General features: G+C 42.5%; 3 protein-coding genes across 6 annotated transcripts; 1 reads left to right on the forward strand and 2 right to left on the reverse strand.

The window, feature by feature from the left end:
* Window positions 1–1,858: 1,858 nt before the first annotated feature.
* On the forward strand, window positions 1,859–23,468 carry RB195_010342 (uncharacterized protein; the record flags this gene model as incomplete). 4 transcript variants are annotated; one of them, XM_064191300.1, is made up of 14 exons in its annotated part: window positions 4,124–4,222; window positions 5,707–5,799; window positions 5,933–6,005; window positions 6,065–6,161; window positions 6,269–6,442; window positions 6,590–6,771; window positions 6,830–6,975; window positions 7,048–7,153; window positions 19,280–19,371; window positions 19,424–19,543; window positions 22,748–22,826; window positions 22,915–23,038; window positions 23,102–23,176; window positions 23,270–23,468. In XM_064191300.1, 14 exons carry the CDS (start codon window positions 4,124–4,126, stop codon window positions 23,466–23,468), a joined length of 1,659 nt encoding a protein of 552 aa, XP_064048885.1. The 4 variants fall into 4 exon arrangements, with proteins under 4 accessions (XP_064048883.1, XP_064048884.1, XP_064048885.1 ...); XM_064191302.1 differs by lacking the exons at window positions 19,280–19,371; window positions 19,424–19,543; window positions 22,748–22,826; ... (1 more) ...; window positions 23,102–23,176; window positions 23,270–23,468 and adding exons at window positions 1,859–1,942; window positions 3,955–4,024 and having other exon boundaries at window positions 4,110–4,222; window positions 7,048–7,221; XM_064191301.1 differs by lacking the exons at window positions 19,280–19,371; window positions 19,424–19,543; window positions 22,748–22,826; ... (1 more) ...; window positions 23,102–23,176; window positions 23,270–23,468 and adding exons at window positions 1,859–1,942; window positions 3,955–4,024 and having other exon boundaries at window positions 4,110–4,222; window positions 6,842–6,975; window positions 7,048–7,221.
* Window positions 8,360–9,368, reverse strand: RB195_010343 (uncharacterized protein; the record flags this gene model as incomplete). The annotated part of the gene is made up of 2 exons (XM_013445230.2): window positions 8,360–8,600; window positions 9,205–9,368. 2 exons carry the CDS (start codon window positions 9,366–9,368, stop codon window positions 8,360–8,362), a joined length of 405 nt encoding a protein of 134 aa, XP_013300684.2.
* Window positions 10,215–13,496, reverse strand: RB195_010344 (uncharacterized protein; the record flags this gene model as incomplete). Its single annotated transcript, XM_064191303.1, has 5 exons — window positions 10,215–10,390; window positions 10,743–11,170; window positions 11,893–12,271; window positions 12,387–12,715; window positions 13,459–13,496. 5 exons carry the CDS (start codon window positions 13,494–13,496, stop codon window positions 10,215–10,217), a joined length of 1,350 nt encoding a protein of 449 aa, XP_064048886.1.
* Window positions 23,469–23,689: the final 221 nt, after the last annotated feature.

A 23,689-nucleotide genomic window follows, 5' to 3' on the forward strand; every position in this document is an offset into this window, starting at 1 on the left:
CATGCATGGTTTGTACCATTCCAAAATCAATGATTGGTAAGCGCTCTTCCGTTCATGAATAGAAATGGTGAAATTGTTTTATCTCGTGGATGTGCATTGTGGATTTTTGATCGGCACTAGTTCTGAATTGACTTTTCTAGGCAAACAATTCACGTGAATAGGACAACGGAGTCTCAGACTCGACAGCGGTAATCAGTAGGTTTACGTGCAGTGTTGCTCTAGAATGCAGCGGAAAAAATTGGTGGAAATTTTTTTTAAACTTCAGGTGCTTCTGGCAGGTTGGTGTCATTCCCTCAAGTGGTTATCCGCATCTTCGCTGAGACGTCCTTGAACGCAGCTCTGCCGAATCTCCAGCTCGCACAGAATCCACTCATTCGTCGCTGTCCCTTGCTAAAGTTGGGTATCTCGTGTGACTGACACAACTGACACCGAGCGAACTGAATACCTCAGGTCGACAATGTCTGGCAGTTCGAAACGAAGAGTTGTTAGCGAGGATTCCACGCCCTCTCTGGATATTTAACCTAGTAGGATTTTGAGAAGGGCGTTGGCAGCGTGCTGGATAACGGCACCTTTTTGCAATGTTTCACTAGCTTTCGCAATGTAACGGTGCAAGTTACAGCTCGCACGTACCCAGAGCGCATACTCAAATTACGTTTAGTAGAACCAGGACCACAGCGAGAAGGTAACAGCCAAACTCGTATGCGCGCTCCGATGGAAGATTACAACAAATAAATAAATAGGTGTGAGTAAAAGCAAAGAAAAATAAAGCAGAAAACAACAAATGAGTGCGTAAATGCGAGAATAGAAACGAGATTTATAAGGAGAGGAAACCTTGCCACTCCAACGTGGCACTCATATGTTTAATGCAAAGACTTAGCGACGTTCCATGTTGATAAAATCGCTTCCTTTTCATTTTTGAATTTGTTGTTGAAGCAGAGAGGGGTGGGGTTTTTGCTGGCATGTACATGTTGCGCTTCAATCTTCTGCATAGCAATCATTCTTCCTAATTTTATGCTCGAATTTGTTGCTACACAGATCGTAATTGTGTGAATGTCACAGGTCAGAGTCTAGAATATTAATAGACCATGAGGAGTTTCATACAAACGAACTCCTATTTTGTGACTTTCAGGATGTTGTGACCTCCTAAGGGCATTTTATGGATGATATCTCATCATTTCATATGCAAGAACGTTGCAAAAGTACAAGAACGTGAGACAAATTTGAGAAAGGCAGCAGTACTGGAGTAGTTTCCGTTTTAGATTCCTTCTACTAGTACTAATAATAAGAAGGATTCGGAACTTGGTTTTCATCAAAAATGCGGACCATTACATCATCCATTACAAATCTAGAAAATCTCGGTGGCTTCAGTTTGCCAGGCTGGGCACCTTTTCAGATCCACAACAGTGAATAAATGAAAATGCGCAAAGTTGGTTGATAGTGAAGTCAAATGGCGAAGTAGCAACGTGAGAAATGGGTGTAAGGAGTCGCCTCACTTGGTAAACTGAAACCTCTGGTCTCTGGTTTTGTTAAAGGCACCAACCCACGAATCTGAGGTGCTACGAATTTCAGGTGGAGCATTCGCATACGGCATAGAAGATTATGGAGATGGGGTGATCCCTTCCATTTCTTCCTAATTGCTCTAAAAACGGCCCGGAAGATGCGGGGCGTGCACAAGCCTGGCGCACTCCAATCGAACTCGTTGTGGAAAGTAGCGCGCGGGAACGCTGGAAGCCATATCTTCCGGGCCGTTTTCTACGGCAGTTGGGAAGAAATGGACGGAATCACCCTTCTCTCCATAATCTACGATCCCGTATACGAATACTCCACCTAAAATCCGTACTATATCAGATCCGGGGTGATGCCTTTAACTGTGGTCTTCATTTTCGCTGATATTCTTGAAGGTTCCTGCTGGCAGGAAGAGCCCATCACAGAAGATGTCCCCGTAATGTGACGTTGAACACAAAGCCAGGGAGCCTCATTCCTTAACGCATCTTACGAACTGCGAGAACAAATGTGGACCACAAATGTTGCGGATCAGTTCCGGTGTCATAGCAGGTACATTAGAACATGAATGAGGTAACTTACCTTAAAATAGTTGCCAGCCGGTTTCGATTTGCAATTCAAATTCTTCCGGACCATCCGTTTATTTCCACTCGGGCAGGTGGTGTTGTAAGGTTCCAAACTGCTCTGAAATTGTTTAGTGCTTTAGTACCGGACGCTTTGTCGCAGTGTAGATTTGAAATTTGCGCTCCTTGTATTGCTCAATAACTAATAATAGAGCAACGTTTGTTTTTGTTTATGGTCTAAAACTATGAAAATAAGAACGCCTTAGTAAGTAGGCACTGCTACAAGATCTTCCTCACTTGAGTATGCTTTCGTCATAAATTAACTTCCGTATATGAATTTTGTACTCCCAGAAATTTTAGACAAGAAAACCTGCACACAAAGATGATTGAGAATGCTATTTGAAGCTTTTGAAGATTCTAACTTTTCTCTGTAACACTCCAAATATCGTTCTTGCCCAGCGTTACTTTTCACATATGTTGGTCTGATTCACACTACAAGATGTAAGATAGTCATGTAGGCATTCGATTCGATAAAATCTCATTTATCTAAATTTTCGTTCATGCGTGACACTGGCAGAGAATTACGATTGACGTTTTGTTGTTTGTCAACCGAAACGTTTGAAACAAGATGTAGAATGAGTTTGAGGTCCACGTCCCTCCAGCACGGTACTACTAAGGTTAAATACTGCAAAGTAAAGTGTCGAAATCCCTAGAAGAAAAGTGGTTGGGAGAGGATTGTTTCAAGTACGAGGGCAGGTAATTATAACCTATAGGACTCTGTTGTTATTTTATTTTTATATTTTATTTATATTTTATTTTATTCCTCCATTCGCTGTAGTTTGAAATTGAAAAAAAAAACGTGGAGGAAACGTTTTTCAGTATTTAGTTCCTATTGTTAATTGATCCGGGGCAGGCATAGTGTAGCTGTTAGAGGTTCCGCTTCCTGCGCGATCAATCGGAGGTTCGAATCCGTCCTAGTGGTCACCAATAAAAAGAATACGATAAATTGGTACCTCCAAGCCTTTCATCTCTGCGGGGCAGATAGATTGTTACTAGACTTGTCTGGGAGGATAAAAACACTGACATGACACATCGGCTAGCCACCACAGGGTCACTGTATAGCCCAACACGCGTTCCAAAACATCAACGATTACGATTGCCAGTAAAACGCGTTGGCGCATCCCAAGTGGATTGATACGCCAGTGATTTTATCTTTTACTTTTATTAATTCATCCAGATTCTGTAGGTCTGAAACCTTCTCGATATGTGGAACTAGAGTGTTCATTCTATTATCCTTGAGTAACTCTAATTTCAAAAAAAAGGAAGTGGATGAATAAATCGAAGTTCTGATGAAATACACAAGGTATTTGATTATTATTACCGAAATGATGAATAGGCATGGGAGATGAGGAAAGCGTATTTAGGGGAAAGAAAAAAAGACTTATTCCCACCAATATTTACCGTAATTATAATCCGCAACATGTTCACCAAAATTGTCAGTACATTTCTTTGATCGTAATGCTTCTCCATCGAGAGCTTTATTTCAGAAAGGAAGACGAAGACACTATAGAGCATATTCTCCACGGAAACAAGGACTGCTGAGTTCTGCAAATTTGTTAATTAATCGACCACGCGAAACAAAAATGATAACAAATAAGCTCTGCGCACTGTGTCAGTTAACATTGGCGAACTCTTCGTATGTCGCACCTCTGACTCAAAAAGTTATTGTTAATTATACACCCTCTAAATTATCGGGAAACAAACCAATTTTAAGCCTTCCAACGTTTGATCACATTTAGCAAGTGCATTCACTGCCATTTCGTTCACGCTGCCGAGCGCTGGCAGTAAGACTTTGTTATCAGTTTCGCGATGTGGCAATTCTTAACAGCTTACCTGCTTTCACAACACCGTCCGTTTGCGAATTCACTGGCAAATAACGAATGAGTGTCGCGGATTGGGTGAGCTTCTAATCTTTGTTTTTTAAACTATTTTTGCTAGCGGAAAGGAAATCACTGCTATGGTGATTCATCATCTCAATCATAGGTGACTCAACGGCGATGAACCTCCAACTTTTTCACTTTTATCTTCTAAGCGCCATTTATGTAACACAGCAGTATCTTCCGCACTGTTCGAGTAGATCTGTAATGGAAGGAACGGTGAGTGCGCATAACTTTACCCGGTCATACACATTGATTGACGTACTTCTCCAACGTCTCATCTCTTGAAAATGTAAGTTTTTGGTCTCATTAACTCCTTCTGGATTCTATCCATTATGAAATCTAAGTTTAATATTCAAAAGAAGTTCGAACATCAGCCTTTTCTGCTCCGATGAGTTGTAGAAGACAGAAGAGAGAATATACCTGGAAAAGAAAACCGAGTATTTCAATTTGCTTAACATTATCTCCACTTAGGATGAAAATTCTGAGGAATGCCACTGGTGGAGATAGAAGAAGGGGGGGGGAGGGGAAGCCACTACGGGGACAATTAATCTAGTGATAGAACTTTCGTCCATGACTTCGAGAAAAAGCAAGCGTTGCCAACTCACCATTAACGAGGCTTTTTGCTGCTGCGAGTGCCGCTGTAAACGTGCACAGTACGCCTAAGAACTAAGTATCAGGAGCACCGGAATGCGTTACTCCATCTGAACCCAACGCAACAACTGAGGATATTAAACTTGATATCTTTATGAGGTATGGGAGGGTGTAGTGTAGAAGTTAGAGGTTCCGCTGCCTACATGTCGATCTTTATTGAAAGGATGATATTCGCATCACAAATCAGCCTCAGGGAAAAAAAAATTCCGCATTTTTGCGCTAGTTCCATCGTCTCTACCAGACTTTCCATTCTTCATCTTTGGACCAGAACCTCCGATTCTGTCGTTGGTTTCTCGCTGACCATGTCTGCTTATTGTTCGACGTGCTCGAGTTCAAGAGCTGATGAGAGTTCAAGAGCAGAGTTCAAGCTTCTCAGTTCAGTAAAATGTAGTAGCTGTAAGAAGTAAGATGTAGCTTCATCCCACTGAAGTAACTAGTGCTGCAGCGAGCATATGATTAAATAAATCAAGCAGAATTATAGGTGAATTTTTTCCATGGGGTGGATGTAGCGCAGTCGGTAAGAGGATCCCCTGTCTGCACGATCGATCCGAGGTTCCAGACCGCACTAGCGCTTATAAAGCCTTTCATTCCTCCGGGGTCGATAAATTGGTAGCAGACTTGTCTGGGAGGGAAAAAAACACTGACCTGACACATCGGCTAGCCACCGCAAGTCATTGTATAGGCCAGTTACACGTTCGTTAACCTCAAACGATTCTGAATTGAAGTGAACGTAGGGGCGCATCCCAAGCGGATTGATTAACCCCAGACACTTCATAATTCAACTTTATGTGTAGGTGAAGCTGAAGCTGAAATGTGCCTCAAAATGCTTAGTAGCTTCGATCTACAACCATTGCCTGGCGTCTTCTTAAAAGGCACGTTCTCGACAGTAACAAAAGTTCAACAAAAAATTTACGTTTGTGAGACCGTAGAGAACGCCCTTCCACGGCATTCGAGTGCTGCTTTTGAGGAAATTTAAGGGAATGTGATTCAATCCTGATGAATTTGATTCAATCTTGACCTAAACGTGTTCTATACCTTATTTCGCGTAGGTTCGTGAGTACAATGGTGGAGAGGTGATGCGGATTCGAAGTTCTATCCAGGTCGCTATGATACTTCACCAAACAGCGTGTTTTAAGCTGCAGGTTTTTAATTACAACATCTTGAGTTCCCGAAACATTTTTTGTCCTCAAAATATCTAAGAGACGATGAATAAAAAGTGCAATTAGGCAGCAGGACTCGTATAAGTTTTATGCGAAATTTCTGAATTCATTGAAGGTGATGAATAGTTCTTACACTGCTCTTTACGCGATTCACTTTTCCAAACTGGAGCAGCATCATCCTGTTTTAGGTGAGCACAAGCATGAGTAATAAAACTTCTATATGATCGAAATATTTGTAACTCTCTAGGTAAGTACATTTTCGGGATTCCGCTCGTGCACACTTCCTGTTTCTGTGACTGTGCAGGGGGCGCGAAGGCGTGTACCATCGAAGACTACAGATATAGGCGAGCATTTTGATTTGACTTCCTTTTATCTGTACAGCAATTTACGGCATAAGATAGCCTTCTCTATCACTTACTACTACTATTATTTATTATTTACTGCTTTGCAGGAAATGCGATGGCGGCGCGGTTTGTTACCGCACTTATCATTCTCAGCAGTCGAATGTAGGCTGTAGATCAAATGAAAAGGCCGAGGCATGTTGTAATATTCGAATGGACATCCACGAAAATCGGACTTACGAGGCTTTAAGCCTGAACCAACCGAATACAATAGCAACAATGGTGTGAGTAAATATCTCTTTTTTTCTAATTCTGCAGAATCTATGGTGATGATATCTATGGTGATATTTATGGTCAAAAATATCCCATACACTCTTAGAAGAAACCTTCACAAATACAACGGATACCGAGTCATGCATGGGAAGGTTTAGGTTCAGCGTCTATGAATGGACTGAGGAGGAGTGGAAGCAGAGTTTAAAGGAAACGATTGCCGTATCCCTGAACCGGGGCTTCGCGCAGATGGGAAGAAGCGGGCGGCATAAACTGCAAATGTCCATCACTAGTAGTCGAGCATTTCGTGAACTGCAATTCGGCATGTATTATGTGGAAAGAGGCTAGTACAGTCATCATTCCACTCAGTATTAACTTCTTCTGCCTTATAGCGTCTTAAGGTCTCCGCTCAGGTGAACCGGATGTGTATGGCTACGTTCAACTGAATTCTATCGGAGAGTCGTCCTTGCAGAAACTAGGTTGGCTGCAGTTTACCGAAGGAAGATGGGACATTCGGAAAGGATTCATCCGAGTTCAGCGGGGAAATGTTAGTTTAGAAGAGAAACAAATAAGTGCTATGCGCTAACAAAAGTGTCAGCGTTACTTCTGTTCTCTTTAGCATGTTCATTTTAATAGCTGCGCAGCTCAGTCCTACACCATTCTATTTGACGCAGAGTATCTGGTGCATCACTTCAACAGCGCGGACGACAAGCATTATCAGCCAGGTGAGAGTAGAACTGTCTTGAGTAGTGCTTTTAAGACGGCAATTTCTGGCATTGGCATGCATAAATAAATGTATAGGGCCACGGGTTCATCTTGTGTGATTATTTCAGGTGCAGTCTGATCGTCCGGCTCACGCCGGACTCTCAGACTTTTTTATTTGCTCGCTTCGCTCAGACAATTGTAGTTTTTTGAAGAAAAAGTAGATGAGTGTGCAATATATGATTAATCAGTAGGCTTCTTATTTAACCATTAGATGACATTAACGGAAGTGCACGTGGATCGGCACTGTAGCGGGACCATAAGAGGAAGGGAGAAAAGTGAAATGCATATAAATATTTATTCCTGCATTTCCATCCAACTATTATTTCCATTGTACCTGACATAAAAGCTTCGAATGCCAACAAATTAGCACGCAATAACTAAGAAAAATAGGCAGAAATAATCTTCTTTTCTGATTTTTATGCAGAGATGTTCTGCGAGAAATTTTAGAGCTGAATATGAAAACCCTGAACTGAAAAAAATTTTAATGTTCATATACCATTGTGGAGTCTTGGTATACACCGACCTCGTTCATCTTTTTTCTGCCAGTGTGTGCTTCCCGAGACATCTAAGAGCAGAAGGACTTTTTTCCAACTAAAAGCGCAAGAAAATAACGTAGAGAAGCCACCTCTAAAAACTGAGGAACACCCTTTCTGCATTACAGGAAAATATTTTATTTGATCTTTCCATTCGCATTGTTAACATTGATTTTTTTTGCCTTAATATGTGTTTTCGATAGTATAATATATGAGTCTGAGGTAGATAGTGGTGTTCGCATTCATTTTATCACCTTTTTATTTCTGGCATGTGTTCCATCTCTACAGTGACTTCATAGCAGAACCTCGTTGTACACAATGTTCTTCTCTGAACCATGCGGTGTGTCTAGCTTAAGTCCGGCTGGCGTCATTACTCGGGAAAAAGCCACGTAGAGTTGTCCGTGACTGAAATGTCTTCGGGTAAATACACTCCACCTTCATTGAAGGACTGTCCCCGAGCCTTATTTATAGTCATTGCAAAAGCAAGGCGTAAGGGAAATTGCCTTCTTCGCAGTCGGAACGGTAGCTGCTTTTCCCATTAGTTGTCAATTCTGGGTATCCCAGCTAACTGGTTTTTCCGGCTCCCACAAACAAAACGACAGCCAAGAACATAGCGTCCGAGAGTCTCTACTCTCATTGTGTCCCGTTGCAGAGACCGCTGACAACGTCAAGATTGCGCAGAAGCATGACGACTGCACCTTTCTTCAGAAGTAGCTCTTGAGGTGGCATTCCAGTTGGTTCCAACGTGTTTAGGTACTCCAGCAGCTCATCCGAGCTTCCTTCATAATACAGTGCCTCGTTAACGCTTTTGTAGACGCGCTCATCCTGTTGACAGAATGTGCATAGCCGTTCCAAGGCGACATTACTTAGCTGCCTAACATTCAGATTTGTGGCAAAATAGCCCGTTCACAAAGGTCCGTATCATTTGGATCAATTGTCTGGCCAAAATATTTCGTAACAAAAATCTGAATTCGTCTTTCGTTATCGTTCGCGGTGCCATTACCTTCCTCCAGAAGGAAATTAGCCCATCCAAATCCAGCTTCTCGACTTTTCATGTTGACTTGGAGCCGATGAGTCTGGACTAGTGACCAGAGAACAGAATTTGTTACGCGCGAATTTACAAAGTTATCTCATTGTCCGTGCTCAACTATTGGTAATACTTGTCGGAAATCGCCTCAAATGATGAAGAGCTTGCCACCGAACGGCCTGTCGTTCTGCATGAGATCACGTAACAAACCTTCGACGGCTTCGATAGCGCACTTCGGAGACACTGAAATTCCATCCCATATGATAATATGAATGGCCATGAGATGTTGCGCTTCCTTCCGCTGGCGTTTCAAAATTGGTTTGTACGACCCATTCATCACTATACACACTTCCATTAATCTAGACCGTTGTGCGTTTCCGTTTGCGTTTGGGTAGCTATCAGCTTCCATGAACATGCTTTCAGGCAGCTGTTCGGGAAACGTTTTGCGCACCTTCCATCACGCATACATGGTGAATGAGTATCATCAGCGCCGCATTTCCTGTGGATCATGTACGTGGTGACTGCTTCATACGCCTCCGATTCTTCCTCTCTGTCTGGTATTTCAGCACATACAGCACTGTCTACGTCGGCTTGCGCTTTCCAGCCATGTTTCATAATCAACAGCATATGACAATGCGGAAGACACTTTTTTTGGAATTCGATGACGTAAGCATACGCCTCTACTTCGCCGAGTACATGTTTTTTGAATAAGTCACCACATAGTTCCTTCAGTTTTCCATTAAAGACTCGCGCTGTTAAATACAGTCTATCCGACGCAACTTGTTCTTTGTAAAGGTTTTCCTGAATCTCGCGCCACTGAGGATTAAGGTGATCGTTAGAAAAGAAGTTGGTTTTTCACATCGAGAAACAATAGCCATGGCATCCTGGTAGGATTGTTGCATTGCTCTCAGACTATCTATATGTGATGATGCGAGTTCCTGGTGGTCCGTTATTATCTTCTCCAGCTAGGTAATCGTGCAGACCTCTGTAGGAGTCAGAACGAAGATTTACTTGATGCGCTTTGTGATAATTTAAGCGATTTTGTTCTATTTTTCACGTAAGCGTCAACTGCAAACTGCTGAAAGAACTTTAACGAGTGGAGAGTCCGATTGAAACTGTCGCGAATGGAAAAAAGATAAGAATAATACTTCACCTGCGTGATGAGTGCACCGCTTCTGTCCACCAGCGTTGGATCCCAGCCACCCCTTTTAGTCAGAAAAAAAAGAGGGTACGTAAGAAGGTTGCATCTTTTGTCAATATCGCTGATGTTTATCAAGGACGTTTCATCCGATTCTCTGAGGAAAACTGCAAGACATCATTTTCTTCTCCAATATACGCAACTGCAACCTCGTTAGCTGTAGGCATCGCATACTGACCACGTGCGATGTTCTATTCGCTATTTCCTTCAAAAACCATTCTAATAGTAGTTGGTCGACGATTATCGCAGTGCGCTACTTCTTCCTAAGATCCTTCACCTTCACTCATCATTTTGAACGACCGCGCATAAGCATTGTTTTGGGCGGACCACTCGCTCATAAGCTCTGAATCACAGCTCGAATTTTGAATAATTCCAAGACGTTGTTGAGCCGCCATTTCAGTATCAAAGATGTAAACTTGACCGTACTGTTGTCGTTCTCCTGCGTTAGGATGTAAACATCCAATTCTATGATAAATTTGGCCATGAATTCGGCAACAATACGGACCTCGTCCTCTCGGAACATCAACTTGCGCGAACATTGAGGAGATCGCTAGCGCCGAGTTGAAGTTTCTTATATTTTCCAAAGAGTTTCTCTGACGCTGTCTATACTCTGGAGATGCGGAACTTTCTCTTTAAAAAAAGTTGTTTGAGAGGCTCGGGGAAGTTTTGGAATAAATCGAAGACAAGCCGACCATGATTGCAGCAGCCCCCAAATGTACCTGTGTGCTGCTGTTTGACTTCAAACGGAAAGTGTCGCGCTCCACTGTTCATACAACAACAATTCACTTCACCTAAGTAGTTAGACTCTGCTGTTCGAATCCTAAGCGCAAGACCAATCGTCTCTGGTGGAGCGCGGCGCCGCCGCCGCTGCTTCTCAGGATCGGCGTGCAGTCGGTGGATTCGATGTTCATCGTTACCTTTGAGACGTCGCCTTCGTTGGCGTTCTGCGTTCAAAATCAAGCGCTCGAAGCGTCGTGTAGCATCTTCGTTTTGATACCGCCTCTGCTGGTGCTGTGCATTTTCAGACAAACGTTCAGCCCTCTTCTCAGCGCCTTCAGTTTGTTTGCGCCTCTGCTGGCGTTGAGCATTCTCGAAGAGGCGCTCACTTCGTTCTTCAACAGATTCAGCTTGGCGCCGCCTGTGTTGACGCAGCGAGTTAGCTTGTTGACGCATCGAGTTCAGATCGTCACTCAGCACTTTCGGTTTGGCGTACTGCTTGCTGGCGGAGCGAACTTGTCATTAGTCTAACCGAACGCTGTTCAGTGTTCTCACTTTGACGCAGCAGCTGATGACGATGGGAGTCTTGTAGCTGTCGGAGAAGACGCTGTCTTCATTCTGTCTTCAAATTCGCTGACATTGCGTACTCGCAATCAGGCGTGCTTCGTGCACATCATGCATTTCAGCTGTGCGGTGACTTCTTTGTCGTTCGGCATCATTGGCATGTATACGTGGACGGTCACGTCTACGCGATGTTGCCGGCGGATCCAGAGAGGTTTGCATTCTAAAATGGTAGCTAGTGAAAGTAATGGATTCACAGTGAGTTCATATAGAAACAATTATATGAAGCAGAACATTTTTTTTAATACGTATCTGATCGTTTCTGTATGACTAAACTTTTGACCATATAGATATTAATTAACTAACAGTAATAAGTACCACTATCAACTTAAACTCATTTTAAAGCTATCAAAAGAGCTGAAAGTTCCATATGCTTGTTGTGCTAAGATTGAACGTGCAATAAACACTCGCATTTGTTTCGCCATTTTTATCCTGTTCAAAATGAGCCCCCGAACATTATCACATGATTCTATGGAACCAAATTTAAATTCAAAATATTAGGGTGTTCGGAAAGTATCTGCCGAAATACGACAAAATTTCAAAACAACATAACTTTTTGATAACATTTTATTATTCGACGAAATAATCATCAACATCGACAACCTTCTCACAAGATCACGGATCCCGTTGGCGTAGAACTCCGGTGGGTGTGGTGGAACTTCCCATCCGAGCTCCAGAATTTTCTGGGAAGTCTTCTTCGCGATGTGAGGGCGCGCGTCATCGTACAGCAGGCGAACGTTATCGAGCTTCGGGTGCTCCTTGCGGATCTTGTCGGCCAGTCTTTGCAGTTGAGCGCAGTAGACCTCGGCAGTAACTGTCGTGTTGTCCGGCAGCAGCTCGAAACGGTAGATTCCATGAACTCCCCACCAGACGCTCAGCATGACCTTATGGATTTCACCTTTCACTAAAGGATCCAGCATTTCATCGCCAGCGCACCACGCACGTTTTTGGGTGTGGTTGACGTAGAGGACCCATTTTTCATCTACAGTAACAATGGTGTCCAGCCAGTCGAACCTGCGGCTTCTGGAGAGCAGCTGAGTGCAGATGCCCAGGCGTCTTTGGCGGTTGTCGTCGCTCAATGCATGGGAGCCACTGACCGAGCTTTTTCACTATTCCGAGAGATTGCAGTCCATTGCTCACGGTGGACAGCGAACAACCAAGACTGGCAGCAAAATACCGCACACTTTCATATGGATACTGCTCCTTCAGTTCGTCGAACGATATTGCAGTCGGTCGACCAGAGCGAGGTTCATCTTCGAGTTCCTTGTTTCCGGCTTTGAAGCGTTGGAAACAGGCGCGCACAGACCACTCAGGAGGGGCTTCAGTGGCGAATACTTGACTTAAGTTTCGCTGGGCTTCAGCAGCGGGGTGGCCAGATTCGAACTCGTAGAGGAGTACGTGTCGAATATGGGTGGAATGTTCGGCCCTTATAGGATGAAATGGACAAGGAAGAGAGAGCCGAGAGAGAGAGAGAGATATGTTATTTGTATACAAGCGGTAGTGTCCTTATAGAATAGCAGTCTGAACGTCCGGCTAAAGCCGGACTTCAGACTTTCTGTGCTGTTTGCTTCGCTCGCCTTCACTGATCAACGAAAATTAATATTAGCGCCGTTTTCTATGAAATTGGACTTGAGTATCTCCAACAATCTTTCTTCCATTTTATTATAAGTAAAAGCGAAAGATTTCACAGTTTTCTTTCTAGACTCGTCAGTTCTACATTTGGAGAACACTCGAACTTCGGCTTCAAACACTCCTTACCAATACATTATAGACAAAATTTAAAAGTATCACTCGAAATATGGGTTTTCCTATTGCTTTCTCCAGACAGTTATCAAAGAATGATGTTTTGGCATAAAATGACGTGAAAGACATCATTTTACTGATAAAGATAACGTTCCACGTTAGATCACATAAACATCTTGCTACTATTTAAGCAGCCGTTTGCATGCGTGTTTCCACTTTCTGAGAACGGCATGCTACAAACGTGAGACGAACGAAGAAGGAAATAGACACGCGGAGGAGTCATAGATGAAAAGTAAAGCGTCCAGTGACCACTGCAACGGTTGCAACCATCTATCTTTTGCGTCATGCACACGAAGTTATTGCGCACCAATCATACGCCGCCAGACTCGTCGCAGCCCATTTTACAGCTATCTGGCACCGGCGCACCAGTCCGACGCCGGTGGACCCGTCGCACCCCCTTCCATAGGTATCTGGCGCAGGTGGTGCCGTCGCACCCCCTTTTTCGAATTTCGTGACATACACACACAGACACACACACACACACACACACACACACACACACACACACACACACACACACACACACACACACACACACACACACACACACACACACACACACACACACACACACACACACACACACACACACACACACACACACGGACTAAGCTCGTTATTATATATCATGATAATTAAAACGGGAACTTCCAGAACATCTCAAAAGATCTGCGCTATGCAAATTTTCGGCAGATACTTTCCGAACACCCGGTAGGTAATTGAGAAAAGGTGAGTAATAAAATAATTATGAATGACAGTTTCTTAGCCTTTTGGAAGTCGCAAAATGAAATCACACATGAAAAGAACCATTTTTACAATTAATTAACGATCTAAATAAGAACACAGTCTATCTGTATGAACTAAACTACTTCGTAATAATGGAGGTACACGTACACATAAAGGTTCATGTACTCTCCCTAATATATGACAAAAATTGACCTGTCTTAACATGGCTTTCATACATTTTCGTGCAGTTGTTAGCGGTGGTTCAATGGTAAAATGCTGTCAGAAAAGAAAATGGCTGGGAAATAATCGTAGATATCAATTGTCTAACTTTTTCAGAAGCTGCAAAAAGAAACTCTACTTTTAGGCATGAGGCATGAGAAGTCACGATCTCAAAATGGAAAAACGATAATTTTGTGGAAGTGTGAAAATTCGACTTTCCTTGAATGCAGCCAAGATTGCTAACAAACTTTATTACGGCTAACGTTTCGGCGTTGTCGCCTTCGTCAGAGCCCGGAAAGTAAGAACATTTGCAATATATCCTCTCAGATGCCTCATTCAGAACAAGTCATCATCTCCTAGGATATTACACCCGGAAACAAAAACCAAAAAAGCCCAAATCGTTGTGCCTACCTCAGTAGCCGCGTTGCCGTGATGTTAGCGGATATCCGCGTGGTGCAATCGCTCCGTTGATACTAATTAGGATACGACCCGCATATGACCCCGTAGATCAAACCCGCAAAGGCCTTGATACAGAGCCAGCTTGTTGGTCACGGCTAAGCACTCTTCCTTTCTATTCATTTCGGCCCTTTTGCATTTATCCAAAACGCTTCTAAAGTTCTGCGAGCTATAATTTCGGGTTCGTACGATAGAGTGACAGCTATGCAGAAAGGAACGTTTTCATGACATTGTCTGCGGTGAACTTAGAGAGGAGTTGCTGCATTCGATTGCTTCATCCCCCTAGATGTTCTTTAATGCGAACACAAAGGGGTCGCTCTGTTTCGCCAATGTATTGGTCCCCACATGTTTTGCACGAAAGTAGATAGACTACACCAGAGACCATGCAGTCCCCTTCTTCCCGAATGGGCATAGTGCACAGTCTGGAGTGAGACAGAAGCGATCGTACATTCTATTTCGAACTAGTTGCTTTTTGAGATTTGTTGGAGGTATTTCCAAAGTTCTTACTTGGTCCTCGAGACCGCATTTCACCAGACTAGCCCGTATAGCTTTACTCAAGTCGTCGGATATGAAGAAATTGGTCTTATTCGACTCAACCACTGTGGCATATTCTCGCTGCGCACCAAGATCTGGTCTAGGTGTTACATTACCAGTGTAACCGTTAGAATTCGCGATGCGTTGCGCTAGGTTGAACGCATCCTAGGGGACTTGTTCTGGATGAGGCATTTGAGAGGATATATTGCAAATGTTCTTACTTTCCAGGCTCGGACGAAGGCGACAACGCCGAAACGTTAGCCGTAATAAAGTTTGTTAACAATCTTGGCTGCTGCTTAAATACGATAATTTTGTGGTTTTTGAATTACTCAAACAGAAACGTTGAGCTATCTATGTAATCAAAAGACTAATCACTTTAAGTGCCTCCTAAAACTGGAGGTGTATGTGCTCATAAAGTTTTATATGCTCTAATTAACACGACTAAAACAAACCTGTTTTATAATAGACTTCATACATGGTGATTGTTTTGACAGTGGGTGAGTGGTAGAATGCTCCCTCTCGAGGCGGGGTTCCCGATTCGGTTTCAGGTGACAGCAAGTATTTGTTCTTTGTGGGAAATTTTCGTGACACACAGACAAACACGCACAAAAGAAAAGAAGTGGTCAAAAAAGTTAATGCCTAGACAATAAGCATGCATTTTCTTGCCTTTCAGAAACCACAGAAAATGGAACTCCACCTTCGAAGAGCCTCAGAAGAAAACATCTTTAAACGAAGTGCTATAATTTTGTGCTTTGTAAATGATCCAAACAAAAACGCAAAGTTAGAGGTATAGGTACACACAAAACTTCATATCTTATCCTTCATATATGAGGAAGGCTGACCTGTTTTGCCACTGCTTTTATAGAATTTTTTGGAATTGTTAACAGTGGTTCAGTTGCAGAATGCTCGGCTGCAAATCGCGTCTCCCAGCTTCGATTCTCGCCGATAAAGCGTTTTCCGTAATTATGAAGTTTTTTTTTTAACATGCAAGCAGAGAAACTTAGATAGCCTAAGCCTGTCATTATGTAGCAGTGTGAAGTATGTGGCAATATTCAGAAACTCAATTTAACAGAAAAAAAGAAAAGCGAAGGTTTGTTACACGTTCAATAATTTGAGCAGTTTTTCTTACAGCTGTAGCAAAAACCCGGGGAGTGATAGCTCTGTGCTGTCAAACAGAACATGGAACGAAGTAGTAAGCAGAAATGACAGAAAAAAATCAACAAATGATCAACTACACTCTTTTCCAGATGTCAAAAAAAAAGGTAAAAACGTTCTAATAGAGGGATGGTGAGGAATGCACAATATTAAGGATGCCGTTCACTTCCTCATTGATCCAAAGTTGATCTTATGAACGGGAATTTATGGATGCAGTCAATTCTAGACCTTTTTGTTCAAGTAATGCTACGATTGAACGTTTAACAAATTTTCGCATTCAATTCCTGTTTTCTTGTCATAATTAAGTTGAGTTCTCTAACATGGCCACATTTTTTTGGAACTTCATTTCTTTTACGTTTCATTTCTCTGGAACCAAAGGCACAATTAATACGTTTAAATAGGCAGCATCATTTGCAAAAAAAAATTTGCCTGCAAAAAAGTCGTCAGAAAAATTAGTGTATAGGAAGTATATAATAGTTAAATAGAAATGTAGGAAATGTAAGAATAAATATTGCACTCTGTTGTACTTTTCCTGTTTCTCTTGTTGTTCTGTTATAGTTCAGATCCACGTGTAGCTATGAATTAAAAAATATTTGGTTAATAATAAAAAAAAAAAACTTCTATCTCTATAATCGAAGTACTGATCACTTCTCTGGTTAGCGGAATTGAAAAAAAAATATATATATATATATATATATACTTTCAATCTTTCAATATATATATACAGAATATATACAGAATATATATATATATACAGAAAAGTTTATGTAGCCTCATTAACATATGGTAGAAACTACTTTAGAAACCTTCCCTATCACAGCTTTCATACATCTTCCTATGTCTGCTCACAAGTGGTTCACCGATAGGATGCTCGGCTCTTAGGCGGATGGTGATGGTTCGGTTCTCATGGGCGAAGTTTTGCATCATTGTGGAGTATTTTCGTGGCACACAGACAAACACAAACACACAAAGACTAAGCGAGTTATTATATAGCATGATGTTTAGCTTATCAATCGAAACGGCAAGGTGAGTGAGCAGTGAATCCCGGCATGCAGAGAAGATATGTGTAAAGTGAAAACGGTTTTGACGCAACAAAAACATAAGAATCGTCAATGCATGGGCCTCCATTGTTTTGCATATGATCCGGAAGTGATTTCGCACAAACCGGAGATCCGGTTACAGGACCTTACTTACCTCCTCTGTAGTAGAAATTGAAACGCCTACTCTTCTCTTGTATTGTGGCATACTGATTAGCTTGCACCACTCACGATGACAAACGTTCTGAACATTCCAACAACATAAACTTACGTTTTTTTTTTCTAAAGTTTTCGATACACATTGAAAGTCCTAGAATGAATTTAAAGCAGAATTTGAACTCGTGCAATACCTCCAATTGCTGTTCTGATTTGAAGAGAACAACGATTGGAATCTCTCCACAGCTAAACAGAAATCGCTTGCCTCTACGACTTGTGAGAGGTCGCTCGCTTCTTTAGCTACTCCAGTCTAAACCGAGTACTGGGTTCAGTGGCAAAATTTGAGTTCGAAAGGTAGACTTACCGCTTTCTCTGTAGAGAAGAATGAATTGCTCAAACTGCAGACTGAATCGTCCATTTCAGGTTTAGAGAAAGGCGGCTTGCCGTCATGACACTAGAACCAATGAAAAACCTCGTGTGCAAACACCCTATTTCATCACATCGAGGTCCATTAGAGGTCGAACATCCCGGAACTGCCTTTCCACGAAAATCGCTCTATATCTTTCTTCCTGCAAAAGAAAAAACCCGGTTAACTTATAATCTAATCCTTACCATCATCAATAACACAAGGTCTTTTGCTGGACAAAGTAACGACACCTACGCTGCGAAGAAACTGATCTGACAACGGCAAGGAGACTAACTTTTAGATTCAATGATTACACTACCTTTCGGGAAAGTTATGCTTTCATCACTGCTCATTTCGTTTTTTCGTTTTTTTTTTTTCGTTTCTTTTTCCGGGCGCTTAAAAGAACGATTAACTAAAACCCCACGAAGTATCTCAAACTCAGTTATGATCCGCGAGCAAACGTGTAATTACTGACAGCATACAGAGATAAGTCAACAGCGACCAGCAATCTTCTTCTATTAAAACTTTTCACAGAGGAGTAACGAGATTTGGTGAAGGTGGGAGTCTTTTGGAGAGATTACAAAGTTGATCGATTGATTTCGTGACGTTGCAACTGTTTATTTGGTGTGTTTTGCTGATAATCAATCTTTCCAATAGAAAAGACACCCATTCGGGAAGGAAGGGGACTGCATGGTCTCTGGTGTAGTCTATCTAATTTCGTGCTAAACATGTGGGGACCAATACATTGGCGAAACAGGGCGCCCCCTTTGTATTCGCATTAAAGAACATCTAAGGGGGATGAAACAATCGAATGCAGCAACTTCCCTCGGAGTTCACCGCAGACAATGTCATGAAAACGTTCTTTTCTGCATAGCTGTCACAATTCTATCGTACGAACCCGAAATTATAGCTCGCAGAACTTTAGAAGCGTTTTGGATAAGTGCAAAAGGTCCAAAAATGAATAGAGAGGAAGAGTGCTTAGCCGTGACCAACGAGCTGGCTCTGTATCAAGACCTTTGCGGGTTTGATCTACGGGGTCATATGCGGGTCGCATCCTAATTAGTATCAGCGGAGATAGCACCACGCGGATATCCGCTAACATCACGGCAACGCGGCTACTAATGTAGGCACAACGATTTGGGCTTTTTTGGTTTTTGTTTCCGGGTGTAATATCCTAGGAGATGATGACTTGTTCTGAATGAGGCATTTGAGAGGATATATTGCAAATGTTCTTACTTTCCAGGCTCTGACGAAGGCGACAACGCCGAAACGTTAGCCGTAATAAATTTTGTTAACAATCTTGGCTGTTGCTTGATTTCGCCTATCAACAACTTGTAATCTCTATGCCAAGATTCAAAGAAAGTCGAACTTTCGCACTTCCAGAAAAGACACCTTCTTGCATCCTTCTTCTTTCCTCCAAAAGCTTGGTTGACATGTCCTTGCGTCATAAGATAAGTGTTGCCTGCATGTATTTACTTGAAGTGGTATGACATTGCAGGCCGCCTTTTATCATCGGATCCATGGATTCAAAGTGCAAAGTTCATCGACCGAAGCGTTGTTGTTGAACATAGAGAAGGAGTGCACGTTACGGTAAAGGTCTCATAGTCTAGCCAGCTGAAGGATTCATCTTTCATTGTTTCAGCTGACTGTAAATACGGAAACTCGTCCAAAGATGATTACGCATAAATCATATGTTGCTGATTTCGAAGGATTTATGCAGGTTGACGAGCAAAGCAACCGATATCTGAACGTATCGCTCTTCGTAAGTAGCGTATTCTCCATCTTTTAATGATTACTTCACATAACGTTCGGTGAAATTTTCGACTTTAATTGTTCCTAACCCCACTCCCCTTCACCTCCCAATGCTCAATACGGTTCGGGACGTAGTTGCTAATAACGACAACGAGAACCCGGAACATTCATTCAGAGGCTACGGAAAAACCAGAGGTATCAATTAAATAGATGACCAGAGATATTAATTAAAGGTAAATTTCTTACACATTTGCAAGTGATGGAAGTCACTTCAAGCGCTTATTTCAGCAACCATACGTAAATACGTTTACGATTCTGATTTATACCAATTCGCGGTGGCTCTGCTCCACAACCTGAAAGGTCAAACGACTAAGAATAGGCGTGGATTCTCTGCAACAACAATTCGGTTCCTCACTTTGAACTGCTTCACATTGTTGAGTGAGGTCTCCTGTCTGAACTTTCGTGCTATCTCTGTGTCCCATTTGCTAATTGCGAGGATGTTGATGAGAAGGTAAGAAGCCTAGGAGTAACTGTGAGGAACGGCCACAAAAATTAGGTGGGGGAGGATTTCGTACAACGTCGTCAAGAAACATCCCTGCACGATAATCACGATGGACCAGAAAAAATTCAAACGGGTCATAGAAACTGACGCACCTATGAAGTCTACAACAAAGAGGCTGACTACGATGAACCCATTGTTGATTTCAAAGATACCCAGCCACTAGGGGGGATGGAAAAACCGTCTGATCACAAGATGGGAACTTTCATAATTCAGCTCACCTGCGTTCTGACGAGGAACATTCCTCACTCGGGTACTCAAAAATTTAGAGCTGCCTGCAACATAGGGTTTAACTCTGACAACTGCACTGTCCTGTTTTCTCAGCTTTGACACAGCTTTAACATACAGTTGCAAAAGAAAAGAATCGACATGGTAGATCTGAAAGACGAACAGTGTAGAAGGAAATTCCGCCGTTTGCCTCTTCATATTGGAATACGAACAAGGAAGAAGCTTTGCGATGCAGATGCCATCACAAAGTGTGTTCACTTCCAAAGTTTCCCGCTCCCAGTTCTAGTGAAGAGGCTGTATCTGCGGAGACAAAGTGCGTGTATCTGGCGTTAATCTATCCACCTGGGATGTGCCACCACGTTCACTTCAGAATCGTTTGGAGTTTACGAACGTGTAGCTGACCCATACAGTGACTTGCGGAGGCTAACCGATGAGTCAATTCAGTGTTTTTATCCTTCCAGACAAGTCACGTTTTTCCAGTCACCAGTCATTTGTCGACACTGGAGAGATGCAAGGCTTTATAACACTAGAGCGGTTTGGAACCTCGGATCGATCGTGCAGACAGCGGAACCTCTTACCGACTGCGCTACACCTACCCCACTGGGAAAAAAATCCACCTATAATTCTGCGTGATTTATGTAACCATATGCTGGCTGCAGCACTAGTTACTTCAGTGGGTTGAAGCTTCTGAGAAGGAAGCAATCTTGTCAAACTCCAACTACGGAAGCGAGGCGAGACCTTCAGCGAAGAAATTTGTAAAGGCATGGAGGAGCAAATACTCGAGGAAAGTTGAGGATGGATTTTGTGGGAAATTTACGGCAAAATAAGAAGATGTTCGTCATCAAAATTGGTAATGGAGGTCCTGGAGCAATCCTGCCAATTTCAGGGATCATCTTATCACTCCTACATCTTAATAAACTGGGAAGGTCATCACCTCTTGTACTCGAGCACGTCGAACAATAAACACACATGGTCAGCGAGAAACCAACGACAGAGTCAGAGGTTCTGATTTGTATCCGAAAATGAAGAATGGAAATTCTGGCAAACACAATGAAAGTAGCGCAGAAATGCGGAAGTCTTTTCCCTGAGGCTGCTTTGTGATGCGAATACCGTCCTTGCAATAAAGATCGGCGTAGGTTTGTAGTGCACTATCCTCGGCTAGCTCATCAAACATCGCGAACTACCCGAAACAAGAAACCTGACCTAATGCTTGTAGTCGATTCCCGTCGCCCAAGAAGCTGCGGGTCTTCCTATCTGCTATTCGTCTTATCACAACGTACGGACAGGAGACTCGGGCAGTATAGTCTCCATGATGAGGAAAATCGACAGCACGGAAAGGAAGCTGTTTAAACGGAAGTTTGGCTACTTGTAAAGGATTCACGCCACGAATCAGGGGTGGGTTTTAGGCGGGTAATGCCTAGAGGGGTCGTAGATTGTGTAGAAGCAGGTGATTCCGTTCATCTCTCTCTGCATCCATCAATGTAAACGGAAGACCCCGAACGCTGTTTCTTACGACGCCCTCGATTGCAGCGCACCACCCTTGCACCCCCCTCCACCCACCTTCGACTCGTCGAAAATCCATTCGGACGAATCGCAGGCGGGGCGGGGCGCAACAGAAGCCGTCGTAAGAAACAGTTCCGGGGTCGTCAGTTTACACTGATAGAGGAAAAGATGGACGGAATCATACATATCTCAGATTGGTGGGGTGATGTCTTCAATCTAAGGTATATCTAAGGTAATGAAAACTTCAGAAATGAATAGGGCGTAGCGGAGGATGAAAAGGATCAACGTCTGACTACGCCGTCGAAGTGGCTACAGAAAATTTTCTTTGCTTCCTCAGTCACATTATGACGAGACAAACAGACCGCATTGTTCAACGTATTCTGAGGATTCTCCATTACCCATGTTGAAGAGGTAACCTTACTTAAAAGAGACGTCGTGGACTGAAGTGTTGAAAGAGAACCTGAGGACACTTGGCGTGAATTGGCAGTTCAGGCGAGAGGGTATAGTGGCGAATGCATCGATTCTGCGCGTTGTTGCTGAAGATGGAGAAAGTTTGGCAGAGTTGTGCCCAACGACGGCACATCTAGTCGAAGATGCGAGCTTTCGCGTCAGGCGATAATATAAGCACGCGGTATGTATGTCACTCGTAAATGTATGTGGATTGTGTAGTCGAGTATAACATATAAAATCAGTTTAGCATTCTTGATCTATCTGCCTCTTGGTTTTATAAATGCTGTGAAAAACTTGCAAATTACGTCCCGGACTTTATTCAGTACCAATGAAAACCCAACAGCAGAAATTTCTTTCAGCGTCGCTTAAAATAACGGGTTGTGTATAAGGAAAATTTCATTGCAGTCACAATAGACATCACTGTTTTCGTTACGGCAAACAAAAATGTTTTCAAAATTCTGTAAAAGATTTAAGGAAGCTCGTGGCACCATCATTGGGAATATTTATATGAATAAAACAAAGATGGCTTCACAGGAAAAAATTCAGGTCGATGGTGGGTGTTTGGATATGCCTCTATAGAGCCGTAATATTATCTGTTTATTTGCTTACTGTTACATTTTTTGAAAGTAATTTTCTTCCAGTCGGATACGGAAAGGCATCGAATTTCACTACACTTATTTGGATTCCATCTTCAATAGACGGTACTCGCTACGTATGTTTCCATGCCGTAGACGATCCTGACGGAGAGATGTGTCGCTATGTCCAGTAGGCGTGGTTGAAATATTCACGATTATTTTAAGTTCTTCCCGTTGGAAGAAATGTTCCTAGATTCCGAGCAAAAGGCTACCAGAAAGTCGTCCCGAATGTGGGTCTACACGAAGAACAAGGAATGTTAGTTCCCGGGTGAGTCCTGGTTTTAGACACCATAAAGTGGAAGTGATGCATAAGTGCAATATTTCTAAAAGAAAGACAGTCCTATTCCTAGCAAAATTACAGACTCAATGATGAGCAGAAAAATACCTGGTTGACAAGCTTATTAGGAGATTTCGGAAAGAGCTCAGACATAGAATTTCTTGAATCAGTTCGAGTTTGGATAATGTTTTTAGTGAATTGTGTTGTTGTTATTGTTTCAGCCATGGTTTTCTTACTGATTTCATGTTGTATGTTAAAATTGGTGTGCTGGATTGTTTGGTAGCATCCTGTGGTCCTTCTTCTCATTGTGTTAGTTGTACTCAGCGCTCTCAGCGCCCTCTGAGTTGTAGTAGAATAACTCAAATACTAATTTTATTGGCATGCTCGCATGCAAGATTCCCAACAACTTCGTAATCTCGTAGATTGGATAACCGTGACAACCTTGTCCTAATACAGCACTGACATTTATCAGAATCTTATCTAATAAAAGGTTAACGTATTCGT

The sequence above is a fragment of the Necator americanus genome, chromosome III, assembly GCF_031761385.1.
Source record: "Necator americanus strain Aroian chromosome III, whole genome shotgun sequence".
In the NCBI taxonomy this organism is placed as follows: Eukaryota; Metazoa; Nematoda; class Chromadorea; order Rhabditida; family Ancylostomatidae; genus Necator; species Necator americanus.